General features: G+C 34.1%; 2 protein-coding genes across 2 annotated transcripts; one reads left to right on the top strand and one right to left on the bottom strand.

Annotated features, from left to right (window-relative positions):
- Positions 1 to 1,471: 1,471 nt before the first annotated feature.
- On the top strand, positions 1,472 to 2,464 carry LOC149138497 (flavonol synthase/flavanone 3-hydroxylase-like). The gene is made up of 2 exons (XM_089449708.1): positions 1,472 to 1,842; positions 1,944 to 2,464. Exons 1-2 carry the CDS (start codon positions 1,660 to 1,662, stop codon positions 2,154 to 2,156), a joined length of 396 nt encoding a protein of 131 aa, XP_089305834.1. The 5' UTR covers positions 1,472 to 1,659; the 3' UTR covers positions 2,157 to 2,464.
- An 8,807-nt stretch (positions 2,465 to 11,271) lies between these two features.
- On the bottom strand, positions 11,272 to 12,387 carry LOC149138496 (flavonol synthase 1-like). Its single transcript, XM_089449607.1, has 2 exons — positions 12,002 to 12,387; positions 11,272 to 11,900 (listed from the first exon to the last, which is right to left on the bottom strand). The coding sequence occupies exons 1-2, from the start codon at positions 12,125 to 12,127 to the stop codon at positions 11,688 to 11,690; spliced, it is 339 nt and encodes a 112-aa protein (XP_089305733.1). The 5' UTR covers positions 12,128 to 12,387; the 3' UTR covers positions 11,272 to 11,687.
- Between the last annotated feature and the right edge of the window lie 4,014 nt (positions 12,388 to 16,401).

Genomic DNA, 16,401 nt, shown 5'->3' with positions numbered 1-16,401 from the left:
CTTTCAAAATTATTTCAACCGTATAAAGAGTATTGGGACTTCTTTTATTCTTTTGATGAAAATTGTAAGATTTTTTGACCTACAAGATTCCACGCCAAGGAAGGTTATTCTATTAGGGAATTTTGCATTTATTATCAATTCCCTCTTGAGATCTCATTTATGCAGTAATAAATTTTGGTTTCTTAGTTTCTTTCTTTCATCTTTTTTAGTTAGTATATTTCATTAATATGTATGTGAGGTTACATGATCAGTTCATAAATTTGCTTTCAAAATTATTTGAACAGTATAAAAAATATAAAGAGTATTGTGACTTCTTTTATTCTTTTAATGAAAATTGTGGTTTCTCAAAGGAAAAATCTCCATAGGTGATTTATTTTTATATTTTTTTTTTATAATTAAAATGCAAATATAAATATAAATATATTAATAATAAATATATATTAAAAATAATTAAAATCGAATGTAATTTAAATAATTTTAAAGATAAAAAAATTGCACTTCAAAATATTTACGGTAACCCATATAAAAGTAAAAATAAAGTTACAATAATATGTTACGATTTAGGGATGTGCATTTTAATATATTGCACTATTTTGGATGTCGTCTTAAGAGAAGTGAACTATAGTCTACATGTGCTTTATTTCTAAGGGGCATTCTGGGCCTAACATGTTAGAAAAAATCAAAACCTCTATGTTTAGTTTAAGGATAGCCCATTTCCCGGTAGCTTTGTGCGTCTATGCAAAGATGCAAAGTTCTGTAAAAAGAAATTACTCCACCAATTCATTATTAAGATTGCACTTTTGAGTATCATAAATTTCTGTTCAATATTTTCCTTGGCCTGAGTCCATGAATCAATTCAAATGCAGAAATACTACCCAGAGAAGAGCTAGTATAGTTGGGGAGGGGAAGTGAGTTTACCAGCAGCTTAATTGTTTCATTGCACATACTATTATGCTGGAACTTGTATTCTCTTAATTTCTATTTTCTCGCAGGCCATGTCACTCCAATCTGAGACTTACAACAATGGGAAAGATTTCGCGCGATTAACGTACAAATTATAGACAACAACGACAAAAGCAAAAAAATAAAAGCCGCCAAATTCGAAGTCCTACAACAAGATTAAAAGGGTAGCAAAACTAGGTTTGTGAATAACAACCCTAAAATTCCTACAGTTAGGCGAGATAATTCAGCATAGAACTTGGAGAGCGATGTGTGGTGCACAAGTTGGGTATGTGTGTTGTTTAAATAGAAGGAAATAGTGGGAAATTAGGAACTCTGAGTCACTGAAAGGGATGCCGCACATGCCGAAAAGAAGTTAACTGCAGCGCAGTACAACGGGCCCTAATAATGAAAAGAAAATAGTGTCTTTCATCGGTTTTCCCACCTTTCCATTAATATGATGACTCCAAATCTCTCAAAGGGCCACAATTCTGGGCAAACAATAAAACCCATGCTATTGGGTATTGAATGCCCTCTAAGACACTATATTTAATGCACTCTGAAAGCTTGATGGGACAGCCCTGGTCATTCTCCTCCGCCTTGATCGCCACCGCCACCACCATTCCATAAGAAAGCTCGCATATACGATACATACGATACACGATATACAATGTACGCATACGTACGCATTTAATTGGCGAATTTGAATTCTGAGTTTGAATGCGAAGCCCGCTCTTACAGCCGGAACTTGCTCTTGGAGTTGAGCCCCACACAGACATGTCGGCCCTCACTCTTCTTATACCAAACGAAGTTCCAGGACTTCAAGTGTTCAATGATGGTCACTGGGTTTCTGCTACTTACATTCCAAACGCTATCATCGTCCATATCGGCGACCAGCTGGAGGTTACTAAGTTTCTTTCTATGCGTTTTTCTTTGTTTTTTCTCTCTTCCTCTCTGGACTCGTAATACCATAAATTTTGATTGATGAATTTGTGGATGTGAAGATATTGAGCAATGGGAGATACAAGAGCGTTTTGCATAGGACCGTGGTGAGCAAGGAGAGGGTGAGGATGTCGTGGCCAGTGTTCTGCACCCCACCTCTTGACACCGTCGTCGGCCCCATGAAGGAGTTGATCGATGAGAATAACCCTCCATTGTTCAAATCCAAAACATACAGAGAGTTCAAGCATTGTAAGATCAACAAGCTGCCCCAGTAGAAAGCTACCACTCTTGTTACAGCAGCTTTGTTTGTTTGCTTAATAATTCCAGGCATTAGTTATATAATCTCATGATCATCATAGCTTAACATGTAACTTTCATGGTAATCGTTTAATAGTTTCAGCTTTGAATAACTCTAGCCATGGTTGCTTAATGACTCTTGTGATGAGTACAATCTCATAGTCATGATGGCTTTAGTGTGTAGCTTTCATGGGTAATCGCTAAGGTTTCATGAGCAATAGTTTCAGCTATGAATAGTGTATGGTGCAAAATATGTTTTATCAAATAGTTTTCGGTGATTTCTCAACCGATCTGGCCATAAATTGCATTTAGTTTAAGAAGGCAAGGGTTTCAGTCCTTTGACATTATTTGCGTTTCGTTTAAAATGACAGAGGAAAATGGTTGGTTCAAATCATTTGGAATCCTCACATTTCTTATTATCATTATATTTCTATATAATCGTTCCTAAGATTGCTTTCAGAGCCTGCTTTCCATTTTCAGAGTCCGAAGATGCCTTTGAAAGCCAAGCTCTCCATTTTCAGTCTCCACATTCTTGGTTAATCTTGGATTAAAATGTCGTTGTCTCTATTTTCAGTCTTCATATTCTTGGTTAATTTTGGATTAAGATGTTGTTGGTGTAGGTATAGAAAAATATTTTATTTAATTAATAAATATTAATATTGATTTTTTTTCAATTTCCTAACTTTATATTTAACTTTTGGCTACTAATTTTGATTCTTATGTATTTATTATAATTTTAAAATAAAAATAAAATTCTTAATTATTTATTATAATTTAAAAATAAAAATCTATTTTAAGTAATATTATTTGTATTACAAATATTTATATAAATATTTTTTCTAGATTTTAAATATTTAACTTTAAAATTTTGTTTTAAATGGAAAACAGTGGAGTGATAGATTGTCAATATCAATACTCAAATTGTCAAATCTATCCATTTCAATGAGCCCTGTTTATTTAATCGGTTAAGTTTAGTATATTTAGATTTTTTATTCAAAAATTAGTATTTCAGTGATATTACAATTTACTCAATTTTAAAAACAAAACTATATGAACAAAATAAAAAGTAATTTATGGAACACTATTTAAATATACTCGATATGCTAAAAGGTAAAAAAATTTAAATTTGCAAATAGATGTGATAGGAAGTTTGGGAAAAAATGATATATTTGAAGGAACCATCATCTTATGATGCTTTGTTTTTTTTTTAACTATAAATAAACAAAATTTTATGAACAAAATAAAATGTAATTTATGGTACAATACTAGATATGATAAAAAGTAAAAAGATTTAAATTTGCAAATAAGATGTGATAGGAAGTTGAAAAACATGACATATTTGAAGGAACCATTATCTTATGACACTATTTTTTTTTTTAAACTATAAATAATGTAGTTAAGTTTGGAATCAAATAAGCATTTTCAATTTATCTAATTATTTGCTAGCTACATCCACACCAAGATCACATAATACCTTAAACACCCAGTAACATTGGGAACACATAGATATTGAGGCATTTGCAGCAAATGTCCAAAATTTACAATGCATTCTACATATCATTTACTTTTGTTTTACATTCTAGTAACTATAGAAACAACAAAATCATGTAATAGAACATCATGAGTACAACAGGTATTGGTCACCTTGGAGTGGAGATTTGATCTTGGCCTTTCTACTACTACTTGCACTCCCTTGTTGTCATCTGTGTCCAAGTGTGAATGTTGATGTGCTCCGACCGAATGTTAGTGACCCACCGGTTGACCTCCAAGCATACTCTATGAGTATTCTTTTTCCCCACAGATCCCCTCGCTGCAATGGGCCTATACAATAGAGGAAGAAAACTAGTTGATGGAGGTGAGCACCCATGGTTAACGAGTCCCCTCTCTAAATGCCTTCACCTCACCAAACTCACTATAGCTCGTAGTCACTCACAATAACATAATCCCATCCATCGAACAGTAGGGTAAGCAAAAGTCCCATCTCCCATAGCTTGCCCTTTAATTTATAAGAGGCTTCATAGATGACACTTAGCACTTCATGCATAATTAATTATTTTTATTAATCCAAAAGTCTGATTATTCACCCACCCATGTGTCACCCTCTTACTAAGGCTCTCCAAAATTATTTACTTAAAATTCTAATTCAAACATAATATTTTTCCTCACCCCAACGAGACTTTCTATATCTTCTCTTAGTTGTCTCTTGACCCCCTTTTTCTACTCAATTTGTGTTTGTTACTGAAGTGAACTGACAAGTATAAGATTTGGTCCCCCAACTACCTCTTAATTTAACTCAAATTGTCTCTTGGATGGAGATTCTTGTATTGGCTCTTGCCACATGGAGGTTCTCTAAATGTCCTACAATCTAATTTATTAATATTTAATTTTATTCACCACCCTCTTCTCTTATGGGGTTAAAAATCCATTAGTACTAATCTTTTTAATTCGCTCTATGTCCATCCCCCCACTCTTGCCTAGTAAAACACTTATGCACATTTTCTACTCAAAATTTCCCAAATGAGGGGAGGTAGAGTTCTCAAGTGGTCCAATTTTAAAGTAAAAAAGTAAAGAGTGGAGGAGTTGTACAATACTCTTTATCAGTTATATTATATTTAAATTATTTTCTATTATTAATTATTAAACAATAATATGGAAAATAAATGAATTTTAATATTATTTAAAAATAATCAACTTCATATCATAATATTTAAATGAATTTCAATATTATCTAAAAATAATTGAGTCGAGGAGTTGTACAATATTCTTTATCAATGATATTATATTCAAATTATTTTATGTTCATTATTAAACAATAATATTGAAAATAAATGAATTTTAATATTATTTAAAAATAAATAACTTCAGTTCCTAATATTTAAATGAATTTCAATATTATTTAAAAATAATTAATTTGTATTTATATTTTTTTTTTACACAAATCAATTTATAATGTTTAACTTTACTTAAAACAAAAACAATATTTAATCAATGCAAAAGTAAAAACAATATATCTTGCCCTACCTATCTGCCCCAAAGTATAATAATTATAACCAATTCATTTTTACCACTTAACGATAATCATCCCATTAGGGGAGAGCCTTCTATTGTTGTGCAGGGACTAATATTAGTTATAGTACTGGTCCCACACATCCATAAAAAAAAAAAAAATATTCATAAATCATCAAAAATATGCACATAAATAGTTTATATTAAGCTATATAAGTTATATAATTTAGTACAAAATGGGCCCACATATTGATTGGGTCAATAAGTGTCAAATACCAAACCTTAACATCACATATTGACAAGACATAATGTCCCAAATATCTCTAGCTCTGAATTACCAAATAAGTCAAAATGCACTACAAAGCATTCCATTGAATTCTATTCACGAGTACACCTATCCCATCAAACAATCACCTACATATTTCCACTGGAGCAACACATCCCATTGCTCAGTAATACCTGCACAAGAATAGGTGAAATGTGTGTCAACCATATGTACATGTGTATTTAACCATTCAACCTATTGAAGACAATGAATGACAACATTCAATTCTCAACATTCCATTTAGGATTAAAGAAAATAAATGACAACATTCAATTCAGGAATTAGTTCAAAGGATGCAATAAATGACACCAACCCTTTCAATTCAAGTATTAAAGACAACAGACTTTTCAATTCAAGAATTAAAAACAGGAAAGCACATGGATCAACCATCAAAGATTATCAACCACTTGATCATGTACAAATCAATCCAAGACACACATTTGAATTTGGGAGATGGAAATCTATGCCTATCTTCCCTACCAATTAAATTCTATATGAAAAAACTATAAAACATCAACTCTTACTCATTCTCATTTCAAACATTCATTCTATGCATTAGCTATTGGAGACATGTAATCAAAGTGTTGAGACATTGTTACATTCATTCTATTCAGAAGTTGTTGGAAACATACAAATTGAGTGCGTGCACAATGTTACATTCATTCTATTCATCAATTGTTGGAGACATACAGGTATGTTTTTGTTGAATAATGAATAATGTTATTTATGTTGAGAAACAAAGGTAAATTAAAGCCATTACAACCAATTTCATTATTGATTTACTGATTTAGAAACCAAATTCATTACCACTATAACCTCAAATCTGACCTTGCAACTCAATATCAGACTACTTTACTAGAAAAGAATATCCTTTCAAAGAGCAAAGACAGATAACCTCAGGTACTAAAGCCATTACATCCAATTTCATTACTGATTTAGAAACCAATTTCATTGCCACTATAACATCAAATCTGACCCTTGCAACTTAATATCAAACTACTATAATAGTAAATAATATCCTTTCAAAGAACAAAGACAGATAGCCTTAGGTACTAATGGCATAAAAGCAACAACCTCCATACAATAGCTAGAACATGGGTTGCTTATAAGAAGGTAACCGAACAGTCTTCCTTCCAATCCTTCTTCTGATCAGTTGGTTATGTTGTTGATTGAGGAGTGGTGGATTCGGTTGTTGACTCAGCAAAAGTTTCTCCTGTTGATTAAGTTCTTGATTCAACAACTGATTATGAGAATTAACCAATTTCTCACGGAGAGAATGCCACCAGCTTCTTTAGCATCAACGCGACCCAATAATCCGTTGATTCACCAGCGTTTAGCATCAACGCGACCCAATAATCTATTGATTCACCAACGTTTAGCATCAATGCGACCCAATAATCCATTGATTCACTAGCTTTAGAGGCCCTCACTAGGCTTGAGTTATTAGTTCCCATCCTTGGGCTTAGATACCATCCACCATCCTTTAGTTCCCATCCTTAGGCATGGTTTAGTTACCTCTTTCGTATCCCTATCTATCTACCTTCTCTTTAGGCAATCAAGTGGCACTTTTATCGCATCAAATATGGCCTTGCCCCCACGAAATTTGGTTAGGTTATCCCATGAAATTCCAAGACTTATTGGGTAAGGTATTCATGTCTAATCCCAGACTGAAAATGTGAATGAAAATAGTGAAAGCAAAGTTTTTCAAGAATTTGTTTCAAGCGAACTTTTTGTCTGCAACCTCCGGTACAACGAAAGGGATGGTTACCTAGCTAAATCCAATAGAAGCACCTATACCTATAAGGGCCCATGCAAGCACCTACACTAATGATTATGTTGTTGTGTTATATATGTAATTATCCAATACTATCAAGCATCCATTTTCATTCCCTGACTGCATAGTCATTCAGCCAAAGGAGCACCCAAGCATTGCGGGGGAACCCAACTAATGATATTTTTGATCGGAAGGAAAGAACTTCCCTATGCCCTCCACATAGGCATAGATCCTCATATATTTGTGCCTATAATCTCTACCCTAAATCATTTTGATATGGGTGATTATGCATCTATCTAATCAATGAAAATGTTACCTTAGGAATCAAGTTTCGAGAATGACTGCTCATTGCATATTAATTATAAAAAATTTAATATATGAATTAAATTTATATAATTTGAAAAAAACATGTAATAATATTTTTAATCGAAGTTTCATTGCAATTTTATTATGAAATTTTTTTAACTTATAATTAATTTTTGTTACAGTATTATGGTACCCAATATAAAATGTCAATTTACATCAATTGTACTTATATTATAGTGCCTCGCTCTAGTTGACTATCCCTGATATGACAATATCATTAATATAGCATTAAGGCTCACTCAGTATTCTTTGAGGACCTCAGGTTGAGGATCTAGCTATTTGACTCTACTATTAGTGGATGTGATGGTTATATTTATTATCTAATTGATGTTGTGATGACAACAACTGTGATGGATGCATTTGTTTCCTAGTTGATGTTATGACGATGATAGATGTAATGGATGTGTTTATTTCCTAATCGATGTTATGATAATAATAGTTGTGATGGATGTGTTTATTTCCTAGTTGATGTTATGATGATGATAGTTGTGATAGATATGTATGTTTTCTACCAATATTATGATGATAATAGTTGTGATGGACGCATTCATTACGTTGGCTACTTACATTAGTTTTGGTTCATAGTGAACAACGATGTTGATGAATATGTCATGTTGATGATTTAACATATGTTATTATCTCAATGATTAACATTGTAAAACATTACTACTAATGATTATCGAGTATGGCAAGAGACCACTAGATGCATTTGTATGTGATGAGTCGATGACATCTAGTTTGATGGAATTGAATATTTTTCTTTGAAATTTTAAAGTTCAGTTTGAATTTTGTTGTAAATTCTAATGACATGTTAGTGGATGAAGGCACATGTTAGTTGCTTGGCCGAATGACTCACATATGGGTGATGGGGTTGTACAAATAGATGGAACTTCATGAGAGGGGTAGGACAATGTCCCTGATTTCACCTGCTAGAAATTTCATCATGACTTGGATGGAAGGGTTGGGATACCTTCTCCTTGAAGATAACGATGTCATGGGGGCAGGTCCCAATTTGGGTTGTTGATGAGGACTTTACTGGGGGGCACACATCAAGGAATATTCCTTGATTCCCAACACCATTAGTCTCACTATAGAGGGTGACATAAGAGAGGATATCATTCCCCACAATCACACTTAGCTTTCCCTTCGTAATCATTATATGCTTGAAGGGCATACAAATTGGCATGCTTGGAACTTCAAGGGAAGTTATTGAAGGGCACGACCGATTTCGTATCCTTAGCATCAAGAAGAAACTGTTTGACGTGGTACCCTTGGAACTTCGAAGGGAAGTTATTGAAGGGCATAACCGACTTTGCACACTAGGCATCATGATGAAACTACTATAATATGATAATCATACTAATTCACATAATGTGGTAAATAAAGTTTTAAAGCCAAGTTATCTAACCAAGAAAAAAAAATTGGGGTAAAGGGAGAATAGGAAGAAATAAAAAAAATTGGAGCACTTGAGAACTCTACCTCCCCTCATTTGGGAAATTTTGAGTAGAAAATGTGCATAAGTGTTTTACTAGGCAAGAGTGGGGGGGATGGACATAGAGCGAATTAAAAAGATTAGTACTAATGGATTTTTAACCCCATAAGAAAAGAGGGTGGTGAATAAAATTAAATATTAATAAATTAGATTGTAGGACATTTAGAGAACCTCCATGTGGCAAGAGCCAATACAAGAATCTCCATCCAAGAGACAATTTGAGTTAAATTAAGAGGTAGTTGGGGGACCAAATCTTATACTTGTCAGTTCACTTCAGTAACAAACACAAATTGAGTAGAAAAAGAGGGTCAAGAGACAACTAAGAGAAGATATAGAAAGTCTCGTTGGGGTGAGGAAAAATATTATGTTTGAATTAGAATTTTAAGTAAATAATTTTGGAGAGCCTTAGTAAGAGGGTGACACATGGGTGGGTGAATAATCAGACTTTTGGATTAATAAAAATAATTAATTATGCATGAAGTGCTAAGTGTCATCTATGAAGCCTCTTATAAATTAAAGGGCAAGCTATGGGAGATGGGACTTTTGCTTACCCTACTGTTCGATGGATGGGATTATGTTATTGTGAGTGACTACGAGCTATAGTGAGTTTGGTGAGGTGAAGGCATTTAGAGAGGGGACTCGTTAACCATGGGTGCTCACCTCCATCAACTAGTTTTCTTCCTCTATTGTATAGGCCCATTGCAGCGAGGGGATCTGTGGGGAAAAAGAATACTCATAGAGTATGCTTGTAGGTCAACCGGTGGGTCACTAACATTCGGTCGGAGCACATCAACATTCACACTTGGACACAGATGACAACAAGGGAGTGCAAGTAGTAGTAGAAAGGCCAAGATCAAATCTCCACTCCAAGGTGACCAATACCTGTTGTACTCATGATGTTCTATTACATGATTTTGTTGTTTCTATAGTTACTAGAATGTAAAACAAAAGTAAATGATATGTAGAATGCATTGTAAATTTTGAACATTTGCTGCAAATGCCTCAATATCTATGTGTTCCCAATGTTACTGGGTGTTTAAGGTATTATGTGATCTTGGTGTGGATGTAGCTAGCAAATAATTAGATAAATTGAAAATGCTTATTTGATTCCAAACTTAACTACATTATTTATAGTTTAAAAAAAAAAAAATAGTGTCATAAGATAATGGTTCCTTCAAATATGTCATGTTTTTCCCAACTTCCTATCACATCTTATTTGCAAATTTAAATCTTTTTACTTTTTATCATATCTAGTATTGTACCATAAATTACATTTTATTTTGTTCATAAAATTTTGTTTATTTATAGTTAAAAAAAAAACAAAGCGTCATAAGATGATGGTTCCTTCAAATATATCATTTTTTCCCAAACTTCCTATCACATCTATTTGCAAATTTAAATTTTTTTACCTTTTAGCATATCGAGTATATTTAAATAGTGTTCCATAAATTACTTTTTATTTTGTTCATATAGTTTTGTTTTTAAAATTGAGTAAATTGTAATATCACTGAAATACTAATTTTTGAATAAAAAATCTAAATATACTAAACTTAACCGATTAAATAAACAGGGCTCATTGAAATGGATAGATTTGACAATTTGAGTATTGATATTGACAATCTATCACTCCACTGTTTTCCATTTAAAACAAAATTTTAAAGTTAAATGTTTAAAATCTAGAAAAAATATTTATATAAATATTTGTAATACAAATAATATTACTTAAAATAGATTTTTATTTTTAAATTATAATAAATAATTAAGAATTTTATTTTTATTTTAAAATTATAATAAATACATAAGAATCAAAATTAGTAGCCAAAAGTTAAATATAAAGTTAGGAAATTGAAAAAAAAATCAATATTAATATTTATTAATTAAATAAAATATTTTTCTATACCTACACCAACAACATCTTAATCCAAAATTAACCAAGAATATGAAGACTGAAAATAGAGACAACGACATTTTAATCCAAGATTAGCCAAGAATGTGGAGACTGAAAATGGAGAGCTTGGCTTTCAAAGGCATCTTAGGACTCTGAAAATGGAAAGCAGGCTCTGAAAGCAATCTTAGGAACGATTATATAGAAATATAATGATAATAAGAAATGTGAGGATTCCAAATGATTTGAACCAACCATTTTCCTCTGTCATTTTAAACGAAACGCAAATAATGTCAAAGGACTGAAACCCTTGCCTTCTTAAACTAAATGCAATTTATGGCCAGATCGGTTGAGAAATCACCGAAAACTATTTGATAAAACATATTTTGCACCATACACTATACATAGCTGAAACTATTGCTCATGAAACCTTAGCGATTACCCATGAAAGCTACACACTAAAGCCATCATGACTATGAGATTGTACTCATCACAAGAGTCATTAAGCAACCATGGCTAGAGTTATTCAAAGCTGAAACTATTAAACGAACGATTACCATGAAAGTTACATGTTAAGCTATGATGATCATGAGATTATATAACTAATGCCTGGAATTATTAAGCAAACAAACAAAGCTGCTGTAACAAGAGTGGTAGCTTTCTACTGGGGCAGCTTGTTGATCTTACAATGCTTGAACTCTCTGTATGTTTTGGATTTGAACAATGGAGGGTTATTCTCATCGATCAACTCCTTCATGGTGCCGACGACGGTGTCAAGAGGTGGGGTGCAGAACACTGGCCACGACATCCTCACCCTCTCCTTGCTCACCACGCTCCTATGCAAAACGCTCTTGTATCTCCCATTGCTCAATATCTTCACATCCACAAATTCATCAATCAAAATTTATGGTATTACGAGTCCAGAGAGGAAGAGAGAAAAAACAAAGAAAAACCCATAGAAAGAAACTTAGTAACCTCCAGCTGGTCGCCGATATGGACGATGATAGCGTTTGGAATGTAAGTAGCAGAAACCCAGTGACCATCATTGAACACTTGAAGTCCTGGAACTTCGTTTGGTATAAGAAGAGTGAGGGCCGACATGTCTGTGTGGGGCTCAACTCCCAGAGCAAGTTCCGACTGTGAGAGCGGGCTTCTTATTCAAACTCAAAATTCAAATTCGCCAATTAAATGCGTACGTATGCGTACATTGTATATCGTGTATCGTATGTATCGTATATGCGAGCTTTCTTATGGAATGGTGGTGGCGGTGGCGATCAAGGCGGAGGCGGAGGCGGAGGAGAATGACCAGGGTTGTCCCGTCAAGCTTTCAGAGTGCATTAAATATGGTGTCTTAGACGGCATTCAATACCCAATAGCATGGGTTTTATTGTTTGCCACAATTCTGTCGGTAAAAGCTAAGCTCTAAATGGCACGAATCCGTATAACATAATGATGATACAGAGGCAGCGAGAGCCTTTCAACCCATGGCGAAGACCAAGACAATGATTGTTTAATTTTCCACTAATATAACATAGACTTTTACAGCGATATGAATTTATACATCTCATTTTACAGCTTTACTTACAATGCAACTTGCGATAAGCTTTAATGGCGATCCTTATAAGTCGCAGAGCATTTGAGCCACAAATCTGTTCTGTCCAAAGCATGAGGAAAGGTTAGAAATCATAGATTGCTCATCATTATCATCGTGATAGGTGTATCAGACGAATGGATAAAAAATTCAAGAGAAAACGAAACATTCCCTTCTTTCTCTCACACAAACTGCGTGATTCCTGTGAACTCTTTAGTGCCTTCAAATACAAAAAGACAGCATATAAACATGGCCTATCTATCCATTCACCCAGCATGCCACACAAATGAAAACCCCGTCCGTCAAATCAACACACACAAGACAACAGAGTAAATAGTTTGAATGAATTGTACTTGTAACGTGTGGTAGGGAGAGGGGATATCAGAGTTGTATAGGTCCGAAGGTCCCAAGCCCCAGCAGTGTTGCTGATGTCCTTCAGAACGAGGTAAATTCTCTTCTCCCCATCCTTGGACATAGCCACACCCAATCCCTCTTTCGGAAAAACAATTAAGAATTTCATTGTATCGTATTGCAAAGAAAAGAGAATGGGTTGGGGGCACTGCAGAATTACTTCTTGGAAGTTGTCTGCGTGCACACGAGATGTCTGAATGAATTGTACTTGTAATGGGTGGTAGGGAGAGGATGTCGGAGTCGTATAGGTCCCAAGGTCCCAAGCCCCAGCGGTGTTGCTGATGTCCTTCAGAACGAGGTAAATTCTCTTCTCCCCATCCCTGGCCATAGCCACGCCCAGTCCCTCTTTCGGCAAAACAAATAATAATTTCATTGTATCATATTGCAAAGAAAAAAGAATGGGTTGGGGGCACTGTAGAATTACTTCTTGGAAGTTGTCAGCGTGCACACGAGATACGAGGTGCCACCGTTGAGCCCTTTAGATACTGGGTGCAACAGTTGAAGCATTTGCAGCTGTAAATCAACAAATTAGTAACTACTTTTCTTTGATCCAAAGGTTGAATTTTTCATAATCATCTAACATAAAATCTTGAAGCGGTTGCAGCCGTAGATCAACAAATTGGTAACTACTTTTCTTTGATCCAAAGGTTGAATTTTTCATAATCATCTAACATAAAATCTTACGGCTCATAATAATGATAGGTGGGCAAGTGGGGAGTTGATTTCAAAGAGGAACGCCTTAATATAATTTTTTAAATTTTAATTTAATTATTTATAATTAATAAATGAATAATAGAGATTCAATTTTCATAGATTATTTACATAATATTTATAATAATAGTTAAGACAAAACATATAGATTTATTTTAAAGGTAGTTATTTTTTTTGTTTTCAATTTGATTAGAAAAAATGTTGTTGAAAAGTTTAATTACCCCAAAATGACTTCTATTTCTCAATCCCTCCCCACGAGGTTTGAACATATGACCTAAGGGCACTAAACCCCATAAACCAATTGGCCTACACCTCATTAGTGTAAATTAAATTAAAATGAAATATATATAAAATCTTTCGAGTGTGAAATAAATTATAGTTTTTTAGACATGTGATATTGACAGAACGCAATATTAATGTATGATATTGTAAAAATCTTTTTATAAGTGATTGGAGACTTTCACAATTATTCATATTGTTAAATATTTTGGAAAAAAATATGTAATAAATTTTACTAAAATCTATTATACCGTTCTCTTATAGGATATCTAACCACTATTTATAAGTTAAAAAATTCCATCTTCGTATAAAATGAATATTTATTAATAATAATATTGTTACATGTTCTAAATCTGAACATCCATTTATAGAGAGAGTACAAGAGATGAGGAGTTTCATTTGCGGAAGACTAAAAGATCATGCAGGGTTTGATGTAACAGTCATAAAAGCTGAAGTGATTGTTTAGTGTGGCAATCATAGAAGGTAAAGTGACCGCGGAGGGATCGTTGAAGTCGTAACAGAGACTGCTCCTTGCAAGTTACGTAAACATATTCATTCTTCGTCATAATTTTTCACAATGTGTGGCGTGGGCCATCCAGTTTGAAAACTGCGACCGCCCTACGCTTGTTCGTTGGACACCAAATAAAGTCAAGCCCCCCAAAGTCGTTTTATATTAGACCGAGTTTTCTTTTCCAGCATCTTCCACTCACATTCCAACATCCGCCCTTATAAATTGGCGTTCACATATTTCCCATAACATCCCCGCAAAACTGTGAATTCGCAAATACGTTGCCATTGGAGAGCTTATTCCATCAGCAAAAATGGCTGCTTTGATGAAGGTGTTCGCGCGTACTTGAAAAAAAAGATTACACCCAGAAAATTTAAACCCTCCCAAAAAAATGATCAACCCGGAGTGAATCTAGGTTAGATTAAAGGCAACTCATGAATACTCTTTCATTTCTTGTTCCAAGGCTGCGATGGGTTCGTCCTGTTGGACAATTCCATGACCTTCACTAGCGATAAGTACGCCAATCCCAATAACAATTTGGCAAGGGGCTTCGAGGTGATCGATACCATAAAGAACCAACTTGAGAATCCGTGCAGTGGTGTCGTGTCATGTGAAGATATCATCGCCATTGCTTCTCGTGATACTGTTGTTGAAGTAACCCCGATTAACCTTGCTCCGCCATGTTGTTATTTCTGTATGAATCGTTTCTCAAATCTAAAATAATCTGGTCATTTCATTTAATATTTAGTATCTGTTTAAAATTTAATTGACAGTTGCGTGGACCTTGGTGGGCTGTGATGTTGGGGAGGCGAGAGTAGACAACAACGAACTTTAGCGGTGCAAACACTAACTTTCCGCCTCCCACTTCAAATCTGAGCAAGATAATTTCACTATTCCAAGCACAGGGCCTTTCCTTTGTTTCTATTACTTTTCTTCTACAATCTTGTAGCTATGGCTATGCTAGAGAGTTGGTCTAGTTGACCTACCCCCCAAAGCTTAAGGATAAGATTTATTATTATGTTTTATTTATACCAAAACCCAATATTTATAACATTATAGCTGTTGGGTATTTTTCAATGGGAGAGAATACCAAAAACCAAGAAAATAAAACACAGAGGCAATGCTCTGTTTTACTTTACTCCAGGATCTTTTGTATACAGGAAGACTTAAAAAAATTTCACTGAGGAACAGAGTATTTCACCACCATAAAACATTCTATTCATTAAAACCTGATACAAAGATTTACCACTATAAAATCCTTCTTATATTCACTGCTGCGAAAAACAACTTACTGCTGTAATAAAAATTTACATATGTTTACTGCTGTAAAAAAAAATTACACAGGCTTACAAAAAAAACACGCTCCACCATTTTCTTTATGCACTGCTGTGCAAAACCACACATGGTTCTCTCTCGCTGCTACGAACACCAGCTACCATTTACCTCCCGTGTGCCATAACCATTCAAAACAGAGCACACTTTACTTGTTATGTTTCCCTTTTTTTACAAAAATGGTCAACCCACTTGAAAAATTACAGCATGTTTTTTACGAACATTAATACATGCCGTATATAAAAAAACATATATAAAAAATATATTGAAATGTGCCCATACCCATATTAAAAACTTTAACTATTCACCTAAGTTTATGACAATGCATTAAAGAAGGGTATGGTCAACCAAGTTTTTAAATTACTCCACGCAATATTTAATATTTGCCGTATGCAGGTTTGGAGCAGCTTTGGTTGATCGACGGTGGAGAGTGATGGAGTAAATCCGACGGTGGAGAGAGATATCAGAAGCCCTCACTTGAGTGAACGATAGCTCCTGATATGTCAGAGCTGCTTACGTCAGGCGAGTGCCACATGTCTTCAC

This window comes from Pinus tabuliformis, chromosome X, assembly GCF_031772625.1.
Source record: "Pinus tabuliformis cultivar Carrire ecotype Pingquan chromosome X, CPIR1, whole genome shotgun sequence".
NCBI lineage: Eukaryota > Viridiplantae > Streptophyta > Pinopsida > Pinales > Pinaceae > Pinus > Pinus tabuliformis.
Note: the sequence above shows the minus strand (reverse complement) of the source record. Positions and strands in the feature narration are given on the sequence as shown.